Source organism: Pongo pygmaeus, chromosome 3 (genome assembly GCF_028885625.2).
Source record: "Pongo pygmaeus isolate AG05252 chromosome 3, NHGRI_mPonPyg2-v2.0_pri, whole genome shotgun sequence".
In the NCBI taxonomy this organism is placed as follows: Eukaryota; Metazoa; Chordata; class Mammalia; order Primates; family Hominidae; genus Pongo; species Pongo pygmaeus.
In genome coordinates this window covers 111,389,685-111,415,588 of record NC_072376.2, presented here as the reverse complement: position 1 = coordinate 111,415,588, position 25,904 = coordinate 111,389,685, and the positions used below count along the sequence as shown (strand labels likewise).

Here is a 25,904-nt window from a genome sequence, read left to right as displayed (position 1 = left end):
CTTACTCCCTAATCTACCCACCTAAAATTTGTTACAGGATGCTTTTTCAAGGGAAGATTGCCTATTTTAGGGTAAAAGTGTGTTTGACTACTTTGAGATTAGCCATAATCTGCTAAATTAGCCTTTACTTTTTTGTCCAGGTAGTTTATAAACCTAGAAATATTGGTCATTTAATTTTTTTTTCCTTTTTTTTTTTAAATTCCCTAATAGAACCTGAGATTGGTCATTTAGGATGTAATTTCCAGTGAAATTTGCTCATTGAGAGAACACCAGCCTAAGAGAGTAGAGAGAGGAATATGGTAGGATTTTGCAGTAGAGTTTTGTTTTTAAACTGAATGTAAACTTAAAACTATTTAGTGTCTATAGGAAGCAACCTTAAAAATAAGGTTAGATATCTTAAAATAGAACTTGTTTCTTGAAATATTTTTTAGTTCCCATATAGATCATACGAAAAGATGACTGTCTATGCCCAATAAAAATTTTTATGGTATTTCACATCGTTCGTTTTAAAACCTAGTATGTTTAAAAGTGAAGACTGAAGATTTTAAATTAGTATACTTACTGATTCATACATACACACATATTTAAAAATGTGTAGCTCCTTTTTTAAGTTGTTGGAAAAGTACAAAATCATGTGTCCTTTTTTGTTTTGTTTTGAGACTGAGTTTTGCTCTTGTCACCCAGGCTGGAGTGCAGTGGCACGATCTCTGCTCACTGCAATCTCCGCCTCCTGGGTTCAAGCAATTCTCTTGCCTTAGCCTCCCCAGTAGCTGGGATTACAGGCGCGCGCTACCACGCCCAGCTAATTTTTGCATTTTTAGTAGAGATGGGGTTTCACCATGTCGGCCAGGCCGGTCTTGAACTCCTGAGCTCAGGTGATCCACTTGCCTCGACCTCCCAAAGTGCTGGGATTACAGGCGTGAGCCACCATGCCTGGCCAATTATGTGTTCTTGATATGAAGACTGTAGTATCAGTTACTTACAGTGGGACTTTTATTTTAATTCAAAATAACACTTTAAAATTCTAGGAACTGAATATGTTTTTCCTGAGTGATAACTTGCTTTTAATTCCTGTATGTCCAAAGACTTGAGAGAGAGAGAGAAAGAGGATTGTTTCTTTTTCTTTCTTCCCCTTTCTTCACTGGGTCTCACTTGCTGAGGCTGTTTTCGAACTCCTGGACTCAAGCAGTCCTCTCTCCTTGGCCTCTCAAAGTGCTGGAATTACAGACATAAGTCCCTGCACCCGTTCTGCTTATGTTTCACAAATACTGGGCAGTCTCAGGTTTTGGCTCAGCTATTCTTCTCTGTTAGGCCAACCAGAGTTACACTCTGAAAGTGCCAGTTTAGGAGTCAGCCAAAAACCTGTGAGGGATGTTTACATATATTGAGGAGCCCACTTCTCATCTACATCAGTTTTTCTCTGGTACCCTGTCCCCCAAAGCCTACCTGCCTGCCAGTCTCTCATTGTTTTCATCAAGACTCTCACTGTCTGCCTGGAAACCCATCATTAATTGTAAGCTAGTGGGATAGGAAATGGCATTCAGTAATTATCTGTTTGAACACTTAAATTTACTGGTAAGTAAATGTTGATAAATGTTTGGTTTTAAGGCATTACTTACTGTATGTCAATTTTCAGGCCTTAATCATTCTGTGTAAACATTTAAATTTATTCAGTTAAGTAATCAAGTTAATAAGTTCCTATTGGGTTAAGTACTGTGATTATTGAGTAAAATCAAGACATGGTCTCTGTTCTGGGTGACTTTATAGGCTAATAGAAATTCTTGTACATGTCATATGTTGATAAGAAAAAACATATCCCTTGGGAGGCCGAGGTGGGAGGATCGCTTGAGCTCAGGAGTTTGAGACCAGCCTGGCCAACGTGGTGAGACTTTGTCTCTGCTAAAAATGAAAAAGAATTAGCCAGGTATCATGATGCCTATCTGTAGTCCCAGTTACCCTGGAAGCTGAGGCAAGAAGATGGCTTGAGCCAGGGAGATTGAGGCTGCAGTGAGCTATGAGTGAGACCCCATCTCTAAGAAAAATAAAATACCAAAAAAAAACCCCATATTCTTTCAAATAAATATTTACCACCTTTCTGCTCTGAGTTCTTTTAGATAATAAATATTTGACTTACATATCTTGTTATGTTAACATAGATCTCTATTGTTTGCTGCTTCAGTCTGATATGCAAACACTTGTTGCATTGCCCTTTATTTGGTATCAGTCTTTGTCCTAGTGCCTTTCTTTAGCTCTCTTCTTTTGTTGACAACAATTTATGATAGTATGAAGAGCTACATGGAAGAATGTGGTGAACACCTATTTTAAATTACTGTACCTAGACTCCTTTTCTTTCTGATATTTTTAGATGACAGTGTTAATTTTGTCTAGCCTAAAAGAAGATTTAAGTTCAAGCCAATGTCCATCTTGTTAGGGTCCATTGAAAATATTAAGTTGCCGAACTTTTAGGTTACCATAGGGTAAACAGTATGCCATGAAGGTAAGACTTGCGTATCATTGGCTTGATCACTTTACAAAGCTTTTTTGTCATCATAATGTTGTTTTGTTTTGTTTGTTTTTGAGACAGGGTCTTGCCGTGTTGCCCAGGCTGGTCTCAAACTTCTGGGCTCAAGCAATCCTCCTATTAATCCTCCTATTAATCTCCCGAGTAGCTGGGATTATAGAGACGCACCACAGTGCCCAGTGATATAGTTGTTATACTCTTGAAACTTTAGTTTCCATCCTCTATCCTTCCTGATACCCCCTTCAGTACCATATGCAGTATCTTAATATGATGGTATGTTAAGAAAGATAGAAGATTTTCCCAACTTTGTTGCATAGTCTGTGACAGTCTTCCTGCTATTTAAAAAAAAAAAGTGCAAGTGGAAGGATAACTATAAATACTGTTATATTTTCAAATTTGAGAAACCATTTGCTCTTTGCTCTTAATGAAGAGATATGAGAATAGAGAATGGTTCCTTAGAGGTTGGTCTGTGGTCTGTTTTATGAAGCAATCTGCTTTAATTCCTTCTTAAAAAATATTATCAGTGCCGGGTGTGGTGGCTCACGCCTGTAATCCCAGCACTTTGGGAGGCCAAGGTGGGTGGATCACGAGGTCAGGAGTTCAAGACCAGCCTGACCAATGGGGTGAAACCCCGTCTCTACTAAAAATACAAAAATTAGCCAGGCATGGTGGCACACATCTGTAATCCCAGCTACTCAGGAGGCTGAGGCAGGAGAACTGCTTGAACCTGGGAGGAGGAGGTTGCAGTGAGCCAAGATCACACGACTGCACTCCAGCCTGGGCAACAGAGAGAGACTCCGTCTCAAAAAAAAAAAATAATCAGCATATCAGTTCAGGTTTAGTTAGAATATTGCTGTCATAGATGTGTTAAGACATTTAAAATAATGTTTTATATTATTTTCCACTAGGAAACCACCCCTACTCCTAATCCCCCGACTACAGAAGAGGAGAAAACGGAATCTAATCAGGAGGTTGCTAACCCAGAACACTATATTAAACATCCCCTACAGAACAGGTAAGCTTTCTGACACCTAGGTTTTCTGAGTTAGGCCACAAGGTAAATGGTGAATGGGGCAAGTTTGAAGGGAAAGTTAGATTATGAGACTAGTTTTAGATATGCTAAGGTTGAGGGTTCTATTTTCACTTGGATGACCCATGACCAGCAGACAGTTTTATGTGTGAGTCTTGAGTTCAAAAGGAACTATGTGAGAGATTAGTTTGAAAAGTATTGGTCGTAATGGAAGCCACATTAGTAAATAAGTTCCCTTAAGGAGAAGTGAACTTGACTCAGGACAAAGACCTGGGATACTAGCATCATATAGGAGGCTTTCGTTGAAGAAGAATGCCTATGAAGGATGGACATATAAAGACAGTGGTGGTCGCCCAGCGCGGTGGCTCACGCCTGTAAACCCAGCACTTTAGGAGGCGGAGGCGGAGGCGGGCGGATCACCTGAGGTCAGGAGTTTGAGACCAACCTGGCCAACATGGTGAAACTCCGTCTCTACTAAAAATACAAAAATTAGCTCGGTGTGGTGGCAGACGCCTGTAATCCCAGCTGCTTAGGAGGCTGAGGTGAGATAATTGCTTGAACCCAGGAGGTGCAGGTTGCAGTGAACTGAGATCGTGCCATTGCCCTCCAGCCTGGGCAACGAGCAAAACTCCATCTCAAAAAAAAAAAGAGACAGTGGTGGTCATGGAAACCAAGAAGGTGGTTTATTCTAAGATAGGGTGGTTTACAGCACATGTGCTAAAAAGGTCAAATGAAGCAAGATGTCAAAATATCCATTGGATTGAACACTTTTAAAAAAGTCCCTGCTGACTTGGGAAAAAGTCTTTTAGTAAGGTTCCATAGAGTAGTTCCATAAAACATGAAAAAAGAGATTAGGGCAGTTTGAAGAGTGAATAGGAGATATACAGATGTATAGAGTAAGAACAGGTGACTTGAAGTTGGACTGAGAATGAGAAATGAGAGCCAGGGAATGTGGAGTTTGAAGGTTGGTTTGTAAGTGAGAGACTAGAAAAGGGGACAGATTAAAATTAGTTAAGTTTTCATAGTTAACAGTGTAGCAGGAAATTGAGTATTAGTTCATTATATGGCTTTTCCCAACTCTTCCCACTCCTTTCCAGTAGGTTTGTTTTTATTTATTTTCTGGGGTATATGAGAATTAACTTGAGTTCACTGAATGCCCATGGTGGGAAGAAAATGGCAGTTTAGAAACATTGTAACAATCTAGAGGAAAGTAAATTGGAATTAACTTCTGAGGTTCTTGAAGTATTTCAATTCATTTCGTTGTCTTTTTTTCTTTTTATTTACTTTTTTTAGGGCAGACCGACCATTCACTCTCTACTTAAAAGAGTCCACAAGTCTATTTATAATTTAGTTTCATTTATTAAAACTTTTTTATGATCTTAATTTTTTTAAATGTTTCCTTTATTCATCATGGAAGACCTACTGAAATAAGTAGTTCAAATATGCTGTATGCAGTTTTCTCATAGGAGACCCTTTGGTTCAGTATATCCTCCAGTGAGGAACAAATCAGTTTTTTAGACAATGGAGATTGTCAGCTAGTGGGACATCAGAAGTCAAACAGTCTATAAAGGATAAAATCCTTCCTCAGGAAAGCAGTGTACCACATGTATTAGGTTGAACAATTCACTAGTGGCAGTTTTATATAGTTTAACCTAATAGTAGCACCAAAACCCACATTTTTTTTTCATTTTTTTCAGTGATATAAAACAAACTGTATATCTTCTAGCTGTCTGTGAACCCAGTTCTTGGTGTCGCTTTTATCGTGGGGAGAAGTAAACAAGGCATATATCCCTCACAGCTTGAATGGAGTCTAAGAAGGGATTCTTAAGTGTCCTCATCAGTTAAAAAAAAAAAAAAAAGTTTTAAATCTTAAAATGAAGTCTCTGGGGACTTCAGTTTCTCTATAAATTCTACTTTTTGTGTAAAATAGCAAGTATCATTTGGAAAAATACTATGTTTTATGGCTCCAATTTTGGCAGTTTTCTCATTATTTACTTGTTGCATTTTACCTTCTTCACTCCCCAGAGTAGTCAATGTTAAATTTGGTTTGTATTCCAGAAGTATTAAATGCACATATGTATACTTTTTAATACATATGTCTGTACAGTTGACTTTTCTGTTTGTATGTGCAGATTTTACCTCATTGTTTTAAACCACCATCTTGTATTATATTAATATACAGCCATGTATTTTATTAGGTTTACATTAATGGCTGTATAGATTTTTCTTTTTACACACAGTGCTGTAATTTACATCCTTACATACTTGTGCACTTGTGTGAATATATTTATAGGGTAAAATTTCAGATCTCCTAGAACAAAGATTACCCTTTAACAACCTTTGTGCAGATACTGCCACATTATTCTGTTTTATTGGCTTAGACTTAGTAGTTTGAGAGTTCCTGGTTTCTATATCCTTGGCCAACTCGTGTGATTAGTCTTTTAAGTTGTTGCCAATCAGATCGGTCCCAGTCTGATTTGGGAAAACAATTTCAGTATTTTCAATTTGCATTTTAAAATTGAAATTTCAAAATATTTTCATATTGATGATTTGTGGTTTTTATCTAAGGACAGATTATTCAATTCTTCTATTTTTTTTCTTTTGGATTATCTTTTTTTCCCCTACTTTCAAGCTAACAAGTTATGGAATATCTTTTCAAGTTTATTTCCAAGCATTTTATATTAGAGTGCTAACTCACTCAAGGCAGGGAAGTTGGAGAGGAGTATTAAGTCAGAAACAGGTTGTCCAAATAATTTGTGTTCTAACATTGTCTGTGGAATTGTATAGTTTTTTTTTAGAGGTCTTTTATTTTCATGTAGGCGAATACTGCTTTTCCTCAGTGGTTTCTGGGTTTCACATCAATTTTAGGAAAACTTTACCACACAATTAAGCTTTTTTTTTTTTTTTAAACTTTTTAATAGTTGCATAGTAGTCACTTGCATGGATGTATGATATTTTATTTAAATCAGCAGTACTCAAGTATTTGGTCTCACAATTCCTTTACACTCTTAAAAATTATTGGTGACTCTACAGAGCTTTATGTGGATTTTTATCTATTGTTATTTTCTATATTTTTACAGTAAATAATGCTAAGATGTTATTTTATTTTTCACATTTAAAGATGAATATATAATTTCACTTGAAAAACTTGAGAAATGTAAAATTATTCGTTTAGAAAATCTATCACATGTTAACATAAGTGACATTTTGTAATGAAAATAATTATTTGAAATAAAAAATATATAATGGGAAGAACAGCATTTTTGCCATCTGTTTTTTTTTTTTTTTTTCGGAGTCTCGCCCTGTCGCCCAGGCTGGACCTCCACCTCGCGGGTTCAAGCGATTCTTCTGCCTCAGCCTCCCTAGTAGCCGGAACCACAGGTGTGTGCCACCACGCCCGGCTAATTTTTGTAGTTTCTAATAGAGATGGGGTTTCACCATGTTGGCCAGGCTGATCTTGAACTCCTGACCTCGTGATCCACCCACCTCGGCCTCCCGAAGTGCTGGCATTACAGGCATGAGCCACCGCGCCTGGCCGCATTTTTGCCATCTTAGAAGTCAACTGGATTTTCATAGCTGTTTCTGCCTTCAGTCTATGGAATTAAGATGTTTCATTGGAAGTACAAGAAGACAATACAGCCTCACACAGGTATTTGGTTGGAAAAGGGAGAATAGTTTTTAACAGCCTTTAAAAATAATTGTTGATATGCTCCTTTGATACACTACTAGGTTTCTTTTTTCCCCCTCCTTTTTCCTAGGACACATGCTCAAAGAGATACTAGGTTTCTTAGAGGCTATTTGCAATGTGGAATCTGAAACCATATCCAAGAATTTTTTTCTACTTTGTTACATTAAAATGCATTGGTCTGTTGTCTTGCATCTGGAATGGATCTCTTACCTGTGTAAGATTTTTAACATCATACATTGCTTATTTGGAAAATAATGGTTCAGTGAGTTATGCAGATCTTCCAAATGTTGACACATTTTCTTATATAGTATCAAACAATAATAATTCATTAATATTACCTCTAAACTCATTAAGCATCTTTGATTTTTAGGAAGTTGTCAGGCTTACAGTGGTAGATGAAATCTTTCTAAAATTCTGATTTTTCTACTGAAAGCTTAAATTTTAAGCAACATTCTTAAGTTCAGACAATTGCCTAAATATTATATTTTGTTGTACAGTAGTAGAAGTGGTTTTTGTGCAGATTATGAAAAATATGGAAATGGAATGAAATTTAATGAAACTGGTAATGTTTATTGCCTCATCAAAGTCATTCCTTTTTTTTTGTTCTCGAGATGGAGTTTCACTTTGTTGCCTAGGCTGGAGTGCAATGGTGCGATCTTGGCTCACTGCAACCTCCGCCTCCTGGGTTCATTCTCATGCGTCTGCCTCCCAAGTAGCTGGGATTGCAGGCACCTGCCACCATGCCCATCTAATTTTTGTATTTTTAGTAGAGACAGGGTTTCACCATGATGGCCAAGCTGGTCTTGAACTCCTGACCTCAGGTGATCCACCCACCTCAGCCTCCCAAAGTGCTAGGATTACAGGTGTGAGCCACCGTGCCCAGCCCAAAGGCATTCTTATATGAAACTCACATTATTAGTACTGTGAGAGTTGGTAGTAATAAATGTACAGTGACTACTCGTATAGTTTTGTGTCACCGTCTTGGTTCTTGCTAAGGCACCAGCAGATTTAACTACTGTTGCTTTTGCACCATTAGTGCAAATGTGAGTACTGAAAAGCAAAGTGACTTCTTAGCATTATTATGAAAATGGATCTTAGGGCCTCCTGCCTGTCTGCAAACCACATTTTGAGAACTGCTGATTTAAATAATTCCTTGTTGATAAGCACTTAGGATGTTTTCAAATTTTCCAAAACAAAAAACGTCATTTGTTTGTTTTTGGAGACAGGGTCTCACTCTGTCACCCAGGCTGGGGTGGTGTAATCTCAACTCACTGCAGCCTTCACCTTCCTTACTCAAGCCATCTTTCCACCCCAGCTGGGGCCCCACAGGCATGCACCACCACCATTTTAGTATTTTTTGTAGAGTTGGAGTTTTTGCTATTTCCCAGGCTGGCCTTGAACTCGTATTCTTAAGCAATTCATCCACCTCGGCCTCGCAAAATGCTGGGATTACAGGCATGAGCCAACATGCCTGGCTTTTTTTTTTTTTGAAGAGACATGGTCCCATTCTGTCGCCCAGACTGGGGAGCAGTGGCATGATGATAGCTCACTGTAGCCTCAAATTTCTGGGCTCAAATGACCTTCCCACATCAGCTTTCTAAGTAGCTAGGTCCATAGGTGTGCACCACCATGCCTAGCTAAGATTTTCTTTTTTTTTTTTTTTTTGAGAGATACGGGGTCTTGCTATGTTGCTCAGGCTGTTCTCAAACTCCTGACCTCAAGCAGTCCTTTCCCCTTCCCCTTCCATTCCCTGTCCCTGTCCCCATCCCTGTCCTGTTCCTTGACAGGGTCTTGCTCTGTCACTCACGTTGGAGTGCAGTGGCATGATCATAGCTCACTGCAACCTCGAACTCTTTGGCTCAAGCGATCCTCCTGCCATGGCCTCCAGAGTGGCAGGGACTATAGACACATGCCATCATGCCTAGCTAATTTTTTTTTTTTTTTTGAGTTGGAGCCTCGCTCTGTCACCAGGCTGGAGTGCAGTGGTGCGATCTTGGCTCACTGCAACCTCCGCCTCCCAGGTTCAAGCGATTCTCCTGCCTCAGCCTCCTGAGTAGCTGGGACTACAGGCGCATGCCACCACACCCAGCCAGTTTTTGTATTTTTAGTAGAGACGGGGTTTCACCGTGTTGGCCAGGATGGTCTCTATCACTTGACCTCATGATCCACCCACCTTGGCCTCCCAAAGTGTTGGGATTACAGGTGTGAGCCACCGTGCCCAGCCCATGCCTGGCTAATTTTTTAAATGTCTAGTAGAGATGAGGTCTCACTTTGTTGTCCAGGCTGGTCTTGAGCTCCTGGGCTCAAGTGATCCTCCTGCCTCAGCCTCCTAAAGTGCTGTTATTACAGGTGTGATCCATCTTGCCTGGCCTCATAGATCTTTGTGTGTTTAAATGGCTGGGTGCAGAGTTTTTTTGTTTTGAAAAAAGATTGAATTATTTTTAAAAATCCAGCGCGTAGTACTTGACCTTGTTGGTGGTTTTCTTGCCTTTTCTTTTTCTTTTTTATTGATAATGGGGTGGCAGTTGCTGACAAATTATCAAGTACATGTTGAAATGCATCTCATTTTTCTGTCTAGGTGAAGTTACCAAGCATTAATTATAGGATTATGAAATATATATTCAATTTGGAAGGCTCTTCAGACAACATTTGTGTTGATGAGAAAATGAAATTTCCCTTTGACTTTCCTTTGGTATTGTAATTCAGAGAATATTCAGTTTAATTCTTCTAAAGGAGAATCATCTTGGGATAATAACTTTTAAGTGTAACTTTAATGTTCCACGAGTTTATCTTCAAGGCATTAGAGAAAATATACAGGCGTACCTCATTTACTGTGCTTCACAAATCATGCCTTTTCTATAAATTGAAGGTTTGTGGAAATCCTTTGTCAAGCAGTTCTGTTGATGCCATGTTTCCAATGGCATGTGCTCACTTGGTGTCTCTGTGTCACATTTCGGTAATTCTCCCGATATTTCAAACTTTTATTGTATCTGTTATGATCTGTGATCAGTGATCCTTGATGTTGCTATTATAATTGTTTTGGGGCGCAATGAACATTGGCCATATAAGACGGCAAACTTAATTGATAAATGTTGTATGTGTTCTGACTGCTCCACTGACTGGCCATTCCCATCTCCTTGTCCTTGGGTCTGCCTGTTCCCTGAGACACAACAATGTTGAAATTAAGCCAATTAATAATAGCCCTACAGTGGCCTCTACATGTTATAGTGAAAGGAAGAGTTGCATGTCTCTCACTTTAAATCAAAAGCTTGAAATGATTACGCTTAATGAGGAGGACATGTCAAAAGCCAACACAGGCCAAAAGCTAGGTCTGTTGTACCAAATAAGTTAGCCAGGTTGTGAAAGCAAAGGAAAAATTCTTGAAGGAGATCGAAAGTCCTCCTCCAGCAAACACATGAATGATAAGAAAACAAAACAGCCTTATTGCTGATATAGAGAAAGTTCAAGTGGTCTGGGTAGTAAATAAAACCAGCTACAACATTCCCTTATGACAAAGCCTAATCCATAGCAAGGCCCTAACTCTGTTCAGTGTTATGAAGGCTGAGAGAGGTGGGGATGCTGCAGAATAAAAGTTGAAAGCTGGCAGAGGTCAGTTATAAGGTATAAGGAAAGTCAGCCCCATAAAAGTACAAGGTGAAGCAGCAAGGGCTGATATAGAAATTGCAGCAAAATCTCCAGATCTAGCTAAGGTAATTGATGAAGGAAGTTTACACTAAAAACAGATTTTCAATGTAAACAAAACAGCCTTCTACTGGAAGAAGATGCCATCTTCTAGGACTTTGCTAGCTAGAGAGAAGTCAGTGCCTAGCTTCAAAGCTACAAAGGACAGGCTGACTCTTGTTGGGGATCTTGCAGCCAGTGACTTTAAGTTGAAGCCAGTGCTCATTTGTCATTCCCAAAATCTTAAGAATCCTTAAGAATGATGCTAAATCCACTCTGCCCATGCTCTAGAAATGGAGCAACAAAGCCTGGATGACAGTGCATCGATTTATAGCATGGTTTACTGAATACTTTAAGCCTACTGTTGAAACCTACTGCCCAGAAAAAAGTTTCCATTCAAAATATCACTGCTCCTTGATGATGCTCCTAGTCGCCCAAGAGCTCTGACGGAGATTAATTGTTTTCATGCCGCTTAACACAGTGTACTTTCTGCAGCCTATGGAGCAGCAAAGAGGAATTTTGACTTTCAAGCCTTATTATTTATTAATAAGAACTATATTTCATAAGGCTATAAATGCCGTAGATAGTGATTCCTTTGATGGATCTGGACAAAGTAAATTGAAAACCTTCTGAAAGGATTCAGCATTCTGGATGTCATTAAGAACATTCATGATTCATGGGAGGTCAGAATATCAACATGAACAAGAGTTAGGAAGAATGTGATTCCAACCCGTATTGATGACTTTGAAGGGTTCAGGACTTTAGTGGAAGAAGTAACTGCAGATGTGCAGAGTGCAAGAGACCAACAGTAAGAAATAGAGCCTGAAGATGTTACTGAATTGCTGCAGTCTCATGAGAAAACTTGAATGGATAAGGTGTTGCTTCTTATGGGTGAGCAGAAAAAAAGGTTTCTTGAGATGGAATCTATTCCTGGTGAAGATGCTGTGAACATTGTTGAAGTGACAACAAAGGATTTGAATATTACATAAACCAAATTGATAAAGCAACTGCAGGGTTTGGGAGGATTGACTCCAATTTTGAAAGAAATTCTACAGTGTAAAATGCTTACAAACAGCATTGCATGCTACAGAGAAATCTTTTGTGAAATGAAGAGTCAATCAGTGTGACAAACTTAGTTGTTGTTTTAAGAAATTGCCACAGCCACCCCAATCTTCAGCAACCACTACTGTGATCAGTCAGCAGCAAACAAGGGAAGACCCTGCATCAGCAAGATTACCACTCTTTGTAGGCTCAGATGATCGTTAGCATTTTTAGCAATAGAATTTTTAATTAAGGTATGTACTTTTTTTTTTAGACATAATGCTATTTCATACATAATGTAGACTACAGTATAGTGTAAACATAACTTTTATATGTACCGGGAAACCAAAAAATTTGTGTGACTCTCCTTAAAGATAGTTCCTTTGTTGTGACACTCACTTTATTATGATGATCTAGAACTGAACTCACAATATATCCAAGGTATGCCTCTATATATAATATGTTAGGTATATATAAGCTATTATATATTATGTAGGAATAAAACTATTTTAAGAGAAGTATATACAGATATATTAAAACTGGTATACATTATTTCAGAACATATCTATGCAGCATTACTCAATCTTTATTATTTTTTCCCAGTTAGATATTTGATTAAATATAGAATCACATTTAATAGTTTCTCCACTCCTGGTACTCTCATTTCTTCTTGGCTAATTTGTTCCTCTGAGAAATATCAGCCATCCTGTTTCTCGCCTTCTTTTTTGTTTTGAAACAGAGTTTCCCTCTGTTGCCCTGGCTGGAGTGCTGTGGCACAATCTCAGCTTACGGCAACCTCTGCCACTTGGATTCAAGTGATTCTTGTGCTTCAGCTTCCCGAGTAGCTGGAATTACAGGCACATACCACCATGCCTGGCTAAATTTTTTTGTATTTTTAGTAGAAACCAGGTTTCACCATGTTGGCCAGGCTGGTCTCGAACTCCTGACCTCACGTGATCCGCCCACCTCAGCCTCCCAAAGTGTTGAGATTACAGGCTTGAGCCACCGCACCTGGCCCCTTGTCTTCTTTTATAGTTTAAGTGTTTCTGCTGTGGGTTTTTTGTTTGTTTGTTTGTTTGTTTTGAGATGGAATTTCGCTCTTGTTGCCCAGGCTGGAGTGCAGTGGTGTGATCTCAGCTCACCGTAGCCTCCTGCTTCAGCCTCCCAAGTAGCTGGGAATACAGGCACGCACCACCATGCCTGGCTAGTTTTGTATTTTTCATAGAGACAGAGTTTCTCCATGTTGGTCAGGCTGGTCTCGAACTCCCAACCTCAGGTGATCCGCCCACCTCAGCCTCCCAGAGTGCTGGGATTTGGGTGGGATTTGGGAGCCACGGCTCCCGGCTCTGCTGCGTTTTTCTTAAATAACTGTGCTTGCTTATCTCTGTCAGAGCACTTAGCACACTGTAGTTGTCTCTCTGCGTCGTTTCTGTGAATTCTGTTGAATGATGAGTTTCAGTGTGTCTTGGGTCTCTAGGTATAGCAGAGAATCTGTTATGTAGTAGACATAACATACATATTTTTTAAATGAAAGAAATGGAGAACTCTCATTATTTGCCACTGTAATAACAACTAGCATTTTGCTTTTTTCCCTAAATTTTTGTGATAAACATAAAAATTTACAGTATTAACTATTTTTAAGTGTACAGTCAGTTAATGTTAAGTACTTTCTGCAACCAATTATTGTGCAACTAATCTCCAGAACTCTTGTTCATCTTCCAAAACTCTGTAAACTCTATAACCCTAAACTCCCTTCTCTTTGGCTAGTGGCAATCACCATTCTTTTTGTTTCTATGAATTTGACTTCTTATACCTCATATAAGTGGAATCATATAGTATTTATCTTTTTTGGAGGGGGCTGGCTTATTCACTTAATGTCCTTAGCTTCCCCTCATGTTTTATCAAGTGTTAGAATTTCCTTCATCAGGGCTTTTTAGTATTCCATTGTGTGTATATATACATTTTTCATTCATTTGTTGATGGACAGTTGGGTTGCTTCTACCTTTTGACTTTTGTGAATAATGTTGCTTTTAACATGGGTGTGCAGCTACCATTTTTTGACATTGACTTTTTATTTTTAGATGGGCACTCTGGTTTTTTAAAAATGATAAAAGCAAAACTTGGCAAGCAAACCTGCGGCTGATCTCCAAGTTTGATACTGTTGAAGACTTTTGGGCGTAAGTAACCGTTTGTTTTAGTATGTTTGTTGTTTTATTAGTTGTGTAGTTTTTTTAATTTTTAAGTCGAATTCACAAAATGAAGCGTGAGGTAAACAGTTAATGAATGTTCATCTATTTTTTATCTCCTTACAAAAGTTTGAATTGGTGATTATGCTTTATTAGTTTTACAGAGCTTCAATCTTGTCATCCCCCAGCCCCGATTATTCTGTTTCTTGTCCTGAGATACCCTTAGCTCAAGAATCCTTACATTTGCCTCATAACTGGGTATTCCAGTGCGTTGTTGGGTCCTCATTTCTGCAAACTGTTTTCAGTGCAATATGTGGAATTTCCTGTACCAGAGATTTTAAGATATCAAAGGCTGAAGTGTTCAGAATTCAGGGTTTGTCAAGGGAATGCCAGTATCTATCATGATACTTTATTCATTTCATTATGCTTTGATCAACCTCAAGAAGAATAGTTGAAATATTTTTGAAAATTTGTTTCTGTGTAGCATAAAGTTAAGAATTGGGATCATCAACTTTTGCATGACCTCAAAACAAAATTTAAGGCTGGGCTCAGTGACTCATGCCTGTAATACTAATACTTTGGGATGCTGAGGCAGGAAGATCACTTGCAGCCAGGAGTTCAAGACCAACCTGGTCAACATGAGTCCCTGTTTATAAAATAAATAAAATTAAAAATTGTAAAGTCTATTTCAAGAAGTTTTGATAATTGATTCTCTTAAAGACAAAGTTAATCCAGTGTGTCTAATTTACTTGGAGAATGACTAGGGAGGTACTATTTGAGACCATGAAAGGCAAAACTCTTTAATAAGCACTTTAAATTACCTAGCAGTTATCTAAATATTCTGACTTGTGCATCTTTTTTTAGGATCATATACATGCTGAATTAGTGATGCTACTCTTATGTTTTAATGTAACCCCCTCAAGATATTCTGCTCATACAAAGAAATAGATTGTGGTATAAAATTTATACATATATATGCACATCTTCAACAGCAGAAACAATATTTTTCTGTATATTTCCAGTGCTTGGCTTCTAATAGATATTTTGTATTCATTTATGTTGCTGAAAAAAGCAAAGCATACGATTAAAACCATAACTTCATTGAGAGTATTTGAGAACATTCATTTGAGAGTAAACTTTGAGAGTATTTATTTTTTATTAAAAGCATGGACACTTCATAATAACTACATTTAAGGCCTAATAATTTATAGGTCTAGTTGTCTAGTTAAACTAGGATTATTCTTCTTTGCCCGTTGTCAAAACACCAAGTAGTTTTTCTTCTCTAGTTTTGTTTATTCAGGACTCTTAAATAACTCCAGTCTTCTGCACCCCCCCAAAAAAAAAGCTTTTCATTCTCCTACAGAGAAAAAGGAAGCCTTGAGCCATCTTCCCCAATCAGATTTGCATTTATCTAGTTTGTTTGACTTTTACCAGTTTACATAATTCTACCTTCTAATTAGAACAGTTCCTCCAAGCTTCAGTTACGTGTAGTCAATGTCATTGCATAGTAGATTTTTATACCATAGTTTAGAGATATGAAGGATTTTTCAGTTTTCTGTAAATGTGTGGGCCACTTCCTAATTTCTGTTTTTTTCTAGCAAATTTATTGCAAATAACCATTGAGTCCTTTTATACTTACCCAGACTGCATAGTCTTAGGATTCTGTTTAGATGTGCCATTATAAATTCTCATTATGGACTTACTTGAGAGACCTTTGAGCACCACGGAAGAGAAAGGAGGCAGCAAAAAGGAAAAAGTATTTTATTGAAGGTCATTCCCACAATATCCATTTATTTTATGAAATTAGTAGCGCTAATTTTATAGTCACTTAGTATCCAGGCTTTTTTTGTTGCCTAGTGGAGGCTGTCATTGATGTGTAGTTGGGAGTTAACATTAGGTAGTGACTCAGCAAACCTTATGTGGTCTTAGGTTGTCTCACCTAAACTATATTTGTGTGTTATACTATGGAATTTGATTTAAAGATGCCAACTTCTTTCTTAAATCTTTTTTTTTTTTTTGAAATGGAGTCTAGTTCTGTCACCAGGCTGAAGTGCAATGGGGTGATCTCGGCTCACTGCAACCTCCGCCTCCTGGGTTCAAACGATTTTCCTGCCTCAGCCTCTCTAGTAGCTGGGATTACAGGCACATGCCACCACGCCTGGCTAATTTTTGTATTTTTAGTAGAGACGGGGTTTCATCATCTTGGTCAGGCTGGTCTCAAACTCCTGACCTCGTGATCCACCTGCCAAAGCCTCCCAAAGTGCTGGGATTACAGGGGTGAGCCACCGCGCCCGGCCCTTAAATCTTTACCTGAAATATTCCTAGATGGGGTTAACATAGCACCAGGAGAACCAGACTAAGGATAATAGAATTGTCCATGGTCTGTAGACACAGCTAAGATCATTATTTCAGCCATCTAATATTGGAGACAAGCAAAAGATTCTTAAGAGTTGCCAATTTTTTAATCAATTTTGCTGTAAAAGACTACAGGAGATCAAATGATCTAAGCCTCCTACCTTCAGGCAAGCAACTAAGTCATTGCAAATGTTATTCTGTTATTTTGATATTTGAGAAACAGTTTAGAAATACAGACTGCAGGGTTCCATCTCATATTTAGGTGATTATAATCCCAAGATGTAGGGCTTGGAACTATATTTATTTATTTATTTTTCTAAAATCATTTTTAAAATGATTATTATGTTGACTAACCAGTGACAATTTGTGGTGTTTGGGAACCATTGATCTATTCTACTCTTGGATACCCTCAAGGATAATGACTGTTTCAGTCATGCAGTCCTGATGGTCAGGAAGTTCATTGTTTCTGGTTTGTTGTTTTTTTGTTTTGTTTTTTTATGTTTTTGAAAAAACTGTTTTATTAACTTCAGAAATTATTTCATCTACTTAAAGCCACCTTATACCTCTCTTCTCAGTTTCTTATATATATACATATGTATGCACTAAGTAACATAAAATATATTTTTGTCAGAGCAGTCACTAGAAATTTTTTTGAAAATTATACCTGTCATCTGAAGTTGATTATTTAACTGCTTTTAAGATCTGTTTTGTCCATTTTAGAAATTGACTCCTTAGAAACAAGTAAACATGAACTTTTTTCTGTTTATTTTCATCATATGTTCTAAATGTATATATATGTAAGCACCTAAACTCTACGTATTCTGTGTTTTTAATTGTTATTTTCTTTTACCTAGTCTGTACAACCATATCCAGTTGTCTAGTAATTTAATGCCTGGCTGTGACTACTCACTTTTTAAGGTATGCTTAATTGGTGATTTGATATATTTATTATAGGACTGGGCCATTTGGTATTCATTAAGAAATCGTGCCATAAACTTAGGAATATTTGAATAGACTGATAATTTAATTGGCTGTAGTATGCTTTAGTATCAATATATCTTACTCTATTTGTTTATAAAAATTGAGAGAGAGTTACTCTGTGGGCACATACTGAGATGGATTTTGATGAGAGCTTTGATTATCCAGTCTACTCCTTCCTTTATATATTTGAGCAGACTGAGTTTATCAAGCATTCTTAACCTTAGGAGCATGGGTCCTTGGAATACTTATTATTGGGCTTTGTCAGGTGGTAGGGCGACGGGACATTCATTAACTGAAATTGCATAGTTTTTGCATGTATTTTCTAGCTATAGAAATGTACAGAGCTTCTAAAATATGTTTGCTTCTCAGAAAGTTTAAGAACCTTCAAATTAAGTGAAACCCAAGATTTGATAGCTAATAAGTGACAAAGTCAGGACTCTAATTCTATAATGTCATGCCTCTGGCTTTAAGTTTTATGTGCTGTTTAAAAACTACATCAATGGCAGTTCTCTGGGCAATAAAGTAAGAAGTTGGCAGTGTTGTTGCTTAACTGTTTCTAATGATTATCTCTCAAAGTCAAGGTAACAATGTTGTGTAATACTGTTGTCTTCTAACCCTGTAGGATGGTATTGAGCCTATGTGGGAAGATGAGAAAAACAAACGGGGAGGACGATGGCTAATTACATTGAACAAACAGCAGAGACGAAGTGACCTCGATCGCTTTTGGCTAGAGACAGTAAGGTTTTAAAAGTGTAAAGCAGTTTTAGAGGTAGTTTAAGTCAGATATTTTAAGTGATTGGCAGTTGACTCTCACCACAATAAGCTCACTGTGGTCATTTCATTAATCTCAAAATTATAGAACCTTAGATTTTGTATGATTGAAGTTTTTGCAACCCTCTTACAGCATTGCTATATGTATACTAAACTTTTAAATATTTATATTTTTAGAGCAAGGGTCTTGCTCTGTTGCCCAGGCTGGAGTGCGGATATTTATTTATATGGCTCACTTCAGCCTCACCCTCTGGGTTCAAGCGATCCTCCCACTTCAGCCTCTTAAGTAGCTGGGACTACAGGTGCATGCCACCATGCCCAGCTAATTTTCTAATTTTTTTCCTAGAGATGGGATCTTGCTATGTTGCCCAGGTTGGTCTCAAACTTCTGGCCTCAAGTGATCCTCCCACTTCAGCCTCCCAAAGTGCTGGAATTAGAGGTGTGAGTCATTGTGCCTGTCCCACTAAACTTTTTAGATCAGTGAAGCAAATAATAAAATTGTTGTGTACTACCATTTGACCTACATGTTGTGATATTAACTGGAACTTCTGGCTTTACAAGACAAATTAAATATGAGATAATAGGCATTTTCTGTAGACAGAGGTTCCAAACCCCAAGCTTATAGGAGCGGGGTTTGTAGTCTCTTTTGTATCCCTAGCACTTGAAACCGTGCCTGGTTTATAGTTAGCACTTGTTAAGTTAATCACTTTAAATGTTTGAATAAGTGACTATTTTGCTTTTTTTTAGAGACAAGGTCTTGTTCTGTCACCCAGGCTAGAGTGCAGTGGGGCCATCATAGCTCACTGTAGCCTCCTGGGTTCAAGCAATCATCCTGCCTTAGCCTCTCAAGTAGCTGGGACTACAGCTGCATGCCAGCACACCCAGCTAATGAATGAATGACTTTTTAAGAAGAAAATTCTGTTTTTGAGGGGGAAGATCATGAGCAAATATCATTTTGGAATTCCACATTAAAAAGTCAGGACATTTCCATTTTGCAGTTAAAAAAAAATGTTCTGGAGATGGATGGTAGTAGGGATGGTTGTACAACAATGTTGAATGTACTTAACACCACTGAACTGTACACTTAAAAGTGGTTAAAATGGCAAATTTTATGTTATTTGTATTTTACCACAATTAAGAAACCTGTTAGGGCCGGGCTCACACCTGTGATCTCAACACTTCAGGAGGCCGAGGCAGGCATTTCACTTAAACTCAGGAGTTCAAGACCAGCTTGGGCAACATGGCAAAACCCTGTCTCTATAAAAAATACAAAAATTAACCAGGTATGGTGACATGTCCCTGTATGTATGCCCACCTACTCAGGAGGCTGAGGTGGGAGGATCATTTGAGCCCAGGAGGTTGAGGCTGCAGTGAGCTGTGATGATCCCACTGCACTCCAGCCATGGTGACAGAGCAAGACCCTGTCTCAAACAACAACAACAACAAAAAACCAAACCATTAACAAATATTCGTAAAAAATAAGAACAAGAGGAAATTAACCATGAATAGCTATTTTTGTTATACTATTAATATTTGCTCGTAAATATAAGCAGCAGCAGAGCAAATGAATATTAATAAAATCAGCTTTTATGTCTGCCATGATATTAACTGCCAAATTTGCTGAAAAAGGCTGATTTGATAGTAAATAAATGAATGAGTATTTAAAAGTCAGGACAGATCTATATATGCAAATAAAATTTACACATTTAAAAAATTAACTCTTGATTTAAAAACTTCTTTAGTTATCTATGCAAATACAGAAGAGACATTTGCAGTGTAATGAGCTTGTTTATAATCTATTAAATGTAATTTGGGATTTCTTTTTAAGCTTCTGTGCCTTATTGGAGAATCTTTTGATGACTACAGTGATGACGTATGTGGCGCTGTTGTTAATGTTAGAGCTAAAGGTGATAAGATAGCAATATGGACTACTGAATGTGAAAACAGAGAAGCTGTTACACATATAGGGTAAGTTTTGCTCTTTGCCTACTTATTTTACAATATTAAGATGACTAAAACCAGAAGTTATTTTATTTGTAGCTTTAGAAATACTTCGGTTTGTAGATCCTGTTTTCCTTGTATTGTTTTCGTGAACACTTTTATAATTTTGAACGGCTCAATTGGTGCGCAACGTCTTGTTTTTTTGGGTTTTTTCACAGCTATTTATTTAGAGACAGAGTCTCACTCTGTTGTCCAGGCTGTAGTACAGTGGCATGATCTAGGCTCACTGCAACCTCCACCTCCTGGGTTCAGGAGGTTGTTATGTCTCAGCCTCCCGAGTAGCTGGGAATACAGGCACATGCCACCACGCTTGGGTAATTTTTGGATTTTTAGTAGAGACCAGGTTTCGCCATGTTGGCCAGGCTAGTCTTTTAACTCTTGGTCTCAAGTGATCCGTCCACCTCAGCCTCCCAAAGTGCTATCGTTACAGGCATGAGCCACTGCGCCTGGCCTTGTTCATATGTTTTTTATTTCTGTAAAATTGCTTTTTCTTAGCAGTGAAGTATATAACCACTAGAGCACTCTCCTTTGGCATGTAGCATTTTTTATTCATTCACAAATGAGAATGTATTATTTCCTACTTTGAAAGTGCTGTTTGAAAAAAAGTACTACTTTGAAAAGAGCTAATGTATGCTCATAATAATAATTCAGTGATTATTGGCAAATAGTATATGTGCATTTAAAGCATGTGTGTTTACTAATAATTTTCATTAAAATTTATATAACATATCTTGGGTTTTGTTCCATGTTTAAAACCCACATATGTAGGGTTTTATTAAACCTTTTTTTGTAAATTTTATTCTTTGCAAAAGTGGCTTTTTTTTTTTTTGAGACAGGGTCTCACTGTGTTATTCAGGCAAGAGTGCAATGGTGCAGTCATGGCTCACTGCAGCCTCAACCTCCTGGGCTCAGGTGATCCTCCCACCTCAGCCACCCAATTAGCTGCAACTACAGGTGTGTATGACCACACCTGGCTATTTTCTTGTATTTTTTGTAGAAAAGAGGTTTTGCCATGTTGCCCAGACTGGTCATGAACTCCTGGACTTGATCAAGCCACCTCAGCCTTTCAAAGTGCTGAGATTACAGGCATGAGCCACAACGCTAAACCAGCTGACATTTTTTTTCTAACTAGGATTTCTTTTTACCTCAATTATATTAGTAATATTTGACACCAGGTGCAGTGGCTCACACCTGTAATCCCAGCACTTTAGGAGATCAAGACCATCCTGGCCAACACAGTGAAACCCCGTCTCTACTAAAAATACAAAAAAAAAAAATTAGCTGGGCGTGGTGGCGGGCACCTGTAGTCCCAGCTACTTGGGAGACTGAGGCAGGAGAATGGCGTGAACCCGGGAGGTGGAGCTTGCAGTGAGCCAAGATTGGGTCACTGCGCTCCAGCCTGGGAGACAGAGCGAGACTCCGTCTCACCAAAAAAAAAAAAAATTTTGACTTACAATTTTATGTTAAAATTAAGTGCTGGTCAGTCAGTGGTCAAAATGTTTGGTTTGCCCCTTTGTGATTTTTCAAATACTATTAATTTTTCTTTTTAAAATTAATTAATTTTTTGAGACAGAGTCACACTCTGTTGCCCAGGCTGGGGTGCAGTAGCGCGATCTCAGCTCACTGCAACCTCCACTTCTTGGGTTCAAGTGATTCTCTTGCCTCAGCCTCCTGAATAGCTGGGACCACAGGCCTGAGCCACTACAGTGTTTTTTGTAGAGACAGGGTTTCGCCATGTTGGCCAGGCTGGTGTCAAACTCCTAGCCTCAAGTCATCCACCTGCCTCAGCGTCCCAAAGTGCTGGGATTTCAGGCGTGATCCATTGCTCTCAGCCATGTAAATTTTTCTGTGAACATAATTTATTTCTGGATCAAAAGGTATAGGGATTTTCTACGTTTCATGCTATATGGGGTTCCATAAGAGAAAGGAGTTGATTTGTCATCATATTTTAATGTTTCTTCCAGCATCAAAACCTAATTTTGGAGGATTTACTTTTTTTTTTTTTTAAACAAGAGTTAGATTAATTAAGAATTTTTTTCCTACAGAAGTTTTGTATTTTTGTCAATAATAAATGTTTTTGAGTGTATATTAAGACTTCAGATTTTCAAATGAAGATTTTCTTTTTTAACCCTTCCAATTTGCATGACTCAATGGTCTTGCTTTTTGGCATTTTTAATAATTAAGTATAATTGAAAGGAATGCATTGCATTATAATGCAAATTTGATAATTAACACTTTAGTTACCATAAAATTACTTTTTAATACCTTATTTTAGGGGGAAGGTAGTAAATCTTCTGGAAGGTATAAAAAAACCTATCCTAGTATCATGTTGGAGGATTTAACTCCATTAATATGTTTATTCCTTTATTTTTATTTGATTTTTGCTTATTTTTGAATTTTTACTATTTTTTTCCTAAAGATTCTTTTTTTGTTGTTTTTTGTTTTGTTTTGTTTTTGTTTTTTTTGAGACAGAGTCTTGCTCTGTCACCCAGGCTGGAGTGCAGTGGCACAGTCTCACTCAAGCTCACTGCAAGCTCCGCCTGCCAGGTTCACGCCATTCTCCTGCCTCAGCCTCCCGAGTTGCTGGGACTACAGGCACCTGCCACCACACCCGGCTAATTTGTTGTATTTTTAGTAGAGGCGGGGTTTCACCATGTTAGCCAGGATGGTCTCGATCTCCTGACCTCGTGATCCACCCGCCTCGGCCTCCCAAAGTGCTGGGATTACAGGCATGAGCCACCATGCCTGGCCAAAGATTCAGATTTTTAAGATGACCTGTGAAGCTCTCTGTGATCTTCCTCTGAAACCTTGTCAGCTTTATCTCATGTTCACTTTACTTATGAGCCATAGCCACACAGCCTCATTTTTATTTCTCAGCTTTCAGATGTGCTCATTCTCTTAACATTATCCTTTTGAGCTCATGATATTTAAAGGGGAAGACTTCTCTAATTTTGTAGATGAGATTAGAATCTCCTTGTTATACAGTATCACAGCCCTTATATTTACTCTTTGGTACTCATGACAAGTGCCATTTTATTCTTGCAATAGAGTCATGTCTTACTTGAAAATTAGGTTGTATAGTATGTAAAGCAGAAATTACATTCTCCCTCGAAGTGTTTCATTCACTCCCTCAAAGTGTTTAATCTCCCTCAGTGTTTAGTTTTTGTTTGTGCAATCTTATAACAGGTATGGTTAATATAATTTGTGTAGTAATATACAATATTTGCTAGGGTTCAGACGTGAAATGTAACATTTTAGATCAAAGAATGAAAATAAACATGCTTGTTTTACAGATTTCTGTTTTTAAGTATGCATGTGATACAGATCTGTCATATGTATTTGTGATTATTCAATTATGTTTTCTCTACTAGACTATAAATGCAGTCAGCTCAGGGACTGTCCTTGCTTTGTTCACTGTTGATTTAGTAATAATTATAGTATCATAATAACAGTATAATAATATAGTAATGCTCCTGTAATTTAGTAGTAACACACCTGACTGGCTCTCAAATATTTTAAAAGTAACCAAGAATATCGCAAAAATGAAGAGTAAATTGTGCTAAAAAGAAAAGGGTGTATAATTAATTTCCTATTTTACTCTTGTCTATATTTTTTAATATAAAGACTAATAACCCTAAATTTTTAGATGTATTTCTTGTGAGTAAAAGTTAATGGCTACTTTTTTCTTTTCTTTTAGGAGGGTATACAAGGAAAGGTTAGGACTTCCTCCAAAGATAGTGATTGGTTATCAGTCCCACGCAGACACAGCTACTAAGAGCGGCTCCACCACTAAAAATAGGTTTGTTGTTTAAGAAGACACCTGAGTATTCTCATAGGAGACTGCGTCAAGCAATCGAGATTTGGGAGCTGAACCAAAGCCTCTTCAAAAAGCAGAGTGGACTGCATTTAAATTTGATTTCCATCTAAATGTTACTAAGATATAAGAGAAGTCTCATTCGCCTTTGTCTTGTACTTCTGTGTTCATTTTTTTTTTTTTTTGGCTAGAGTTTCCACTATCTCAATCAAAGAATTACAGTACACATCCCCAGAATCCATAAATGTGTTCCTGGCCCACTCTGTAATAGTTCAGTAGAATTACCATTAATTACATACAGATTTTACCTATCCACAATAGTCAAAAAACAACTTGGCATTTCTATACTTTACAGGAAAAAAAATTCTGTTGTTCCATTTTATGCAGGAGCATATTTTGCTGGTTTGAAAGATTATGATGCATACAGTTTTCTAGCAATTTTCTTTGTTTCTTTTTACAGCATTGTCTCTGCTGTACTCTTGCTGATGGCTGCTAGATTTTAATTTATTTGTTTCCCTACTTGATAATATTAGTGATTCTGATTTCAGTTTTTCATTTGTTTTGCTTTTGTTTTTTTCCTCATGTAACATTGGTGAAGGATCCAGGAATATGACACAAAGGTGGAATAAACATTAATTTTGTGCATTCTTTGGTAATTTTTTTTGTTTTTTGTAACTACAAAGCTTTGCTACAAATTTATGCATTTCATTCAAATCAGTGATCTATGTTTGTGTGATTTCCTAAACATAATTGTGGATTATAAAAAATGTAACATCATAATTACATTCCTAACTAGAATTAGTATGTCTGTTTTTGTATCTTTACGCTGTATTTTAACACTTTGTATTACTTAGGTTATTTTGCTTTGGTTAAAAATGGCTCAAGTAGAAAAGCAGTCCCATTCATATTAAGACAGTGTACAAAACTGTAAATAAAATGTGTACAGTGAATTGTCTTTTAGACAACTAGATTTGTCCTTTTATTTCTCCATCTTTATAGAAGGAATTTGTACTTCTTATTGCAAGGCAGTCTCTATATTATGTCTTCTTTTGTGGTGTCTTCCATGTGAACAGCATAAGTTTGGAGCACTAGTTTGATTATTATGTTTATTACAATTTTTAATAAATTGAATAGGTAGTATCATATATATGGAAGTAAATTGATGTGGCTATCTTTGTTTTTTTATAAAGTAAGGCACAGTCCTTCAGTCTTAGGTAAATAATGTACTCTCAATATGTTAATACTCATGAGAATTGGGATCTGATGCATCACCATTTGATTGGTAGCAACAGTGGTTGTAAAACTTGGTTGCTGAATTGAGTTGTTTCTATGTAAGTGTCAAAATGATAGTGTAGGGAAAGTACAGGTGGTGGGGACATATGCATTAAGAATTTTGTTAGTGTTGCAATCTAAATAGAATGGAATAAACAGGTATTAAGACATATTTATAGTGGTAAATTGTTGTAGTATGGTATTCTGTAAACTTGAAAACTTGATCTACTCTTTGTAGGTATCATTTGAAAGCAAACTTGAAAATGTTTTGTACATAGTACATACTTGTATAGTCCTGTGAAATGAAGTATGGCTATCAGACCAAAGGATAAGCCAAACTGTAGGTAGCAGAATGGAAATTACTAGTTTGAGAGGAAAATTTGTCTTTGAATGGTGATTATGACTTAATCATTTTAAAACTGATAAACTTGACAAAAACCCTGTATGAAATAAACATGAAATTAATAGCACTGATTTCATTGTAAAATTTTAAAGCAGTTTAAAGGGTACCACAGGTTATCACAGTACTCTCAATGCCACAAACACCTCTTCAGTATTCTAGA

At 37.4% G+C, this 25,904-nt stretch overlaps 1 protein-coding gene across 2 annotated transcripts in view; it reads left to right on the top strand.

The window, feature by feature from the left end:
- The window catches only part of EIF4E (eukaryotic translation initiation factor 4E), a 48,092-nt gene extending 23,058 nt beyond the window's left edge, over window positions 1-25,034 (top strand). For both annotated transcript variants that reach the window (XM_054485391.2, XM_054485392.2), the window contains 6 exons: window positions 3,430-3,536; window positions 14,043-14,138; window positions 17,357-17,420; window positions 18,106-18,219; window positions 20,083-20,222; window positions 23,953-25,034. In XM_054485391.2, coding sequence (XP_054341366.1) covers window positions 3,430-3,536; window positions 14,043-14,138; window positions 17,357-17,420; window positions 18,106-18,219; window positions 20,083-20,222; window positions 23,953-24,067 — 636 coding nt within the window. In that variant the 3' untranslated portion in view covers window positions 24,068-25,034. The remainder of the gene's footprint in view (window positions 1-3,429; window positions 3,537-14,042; window positions 14,139-17,356; window positions 17,421-18,105; window positions 18,220-20,082; window positions 20,223-23,952) is intronic.
- Window positions 25,035-25,904: the final 870 nt, after the last annotated feature.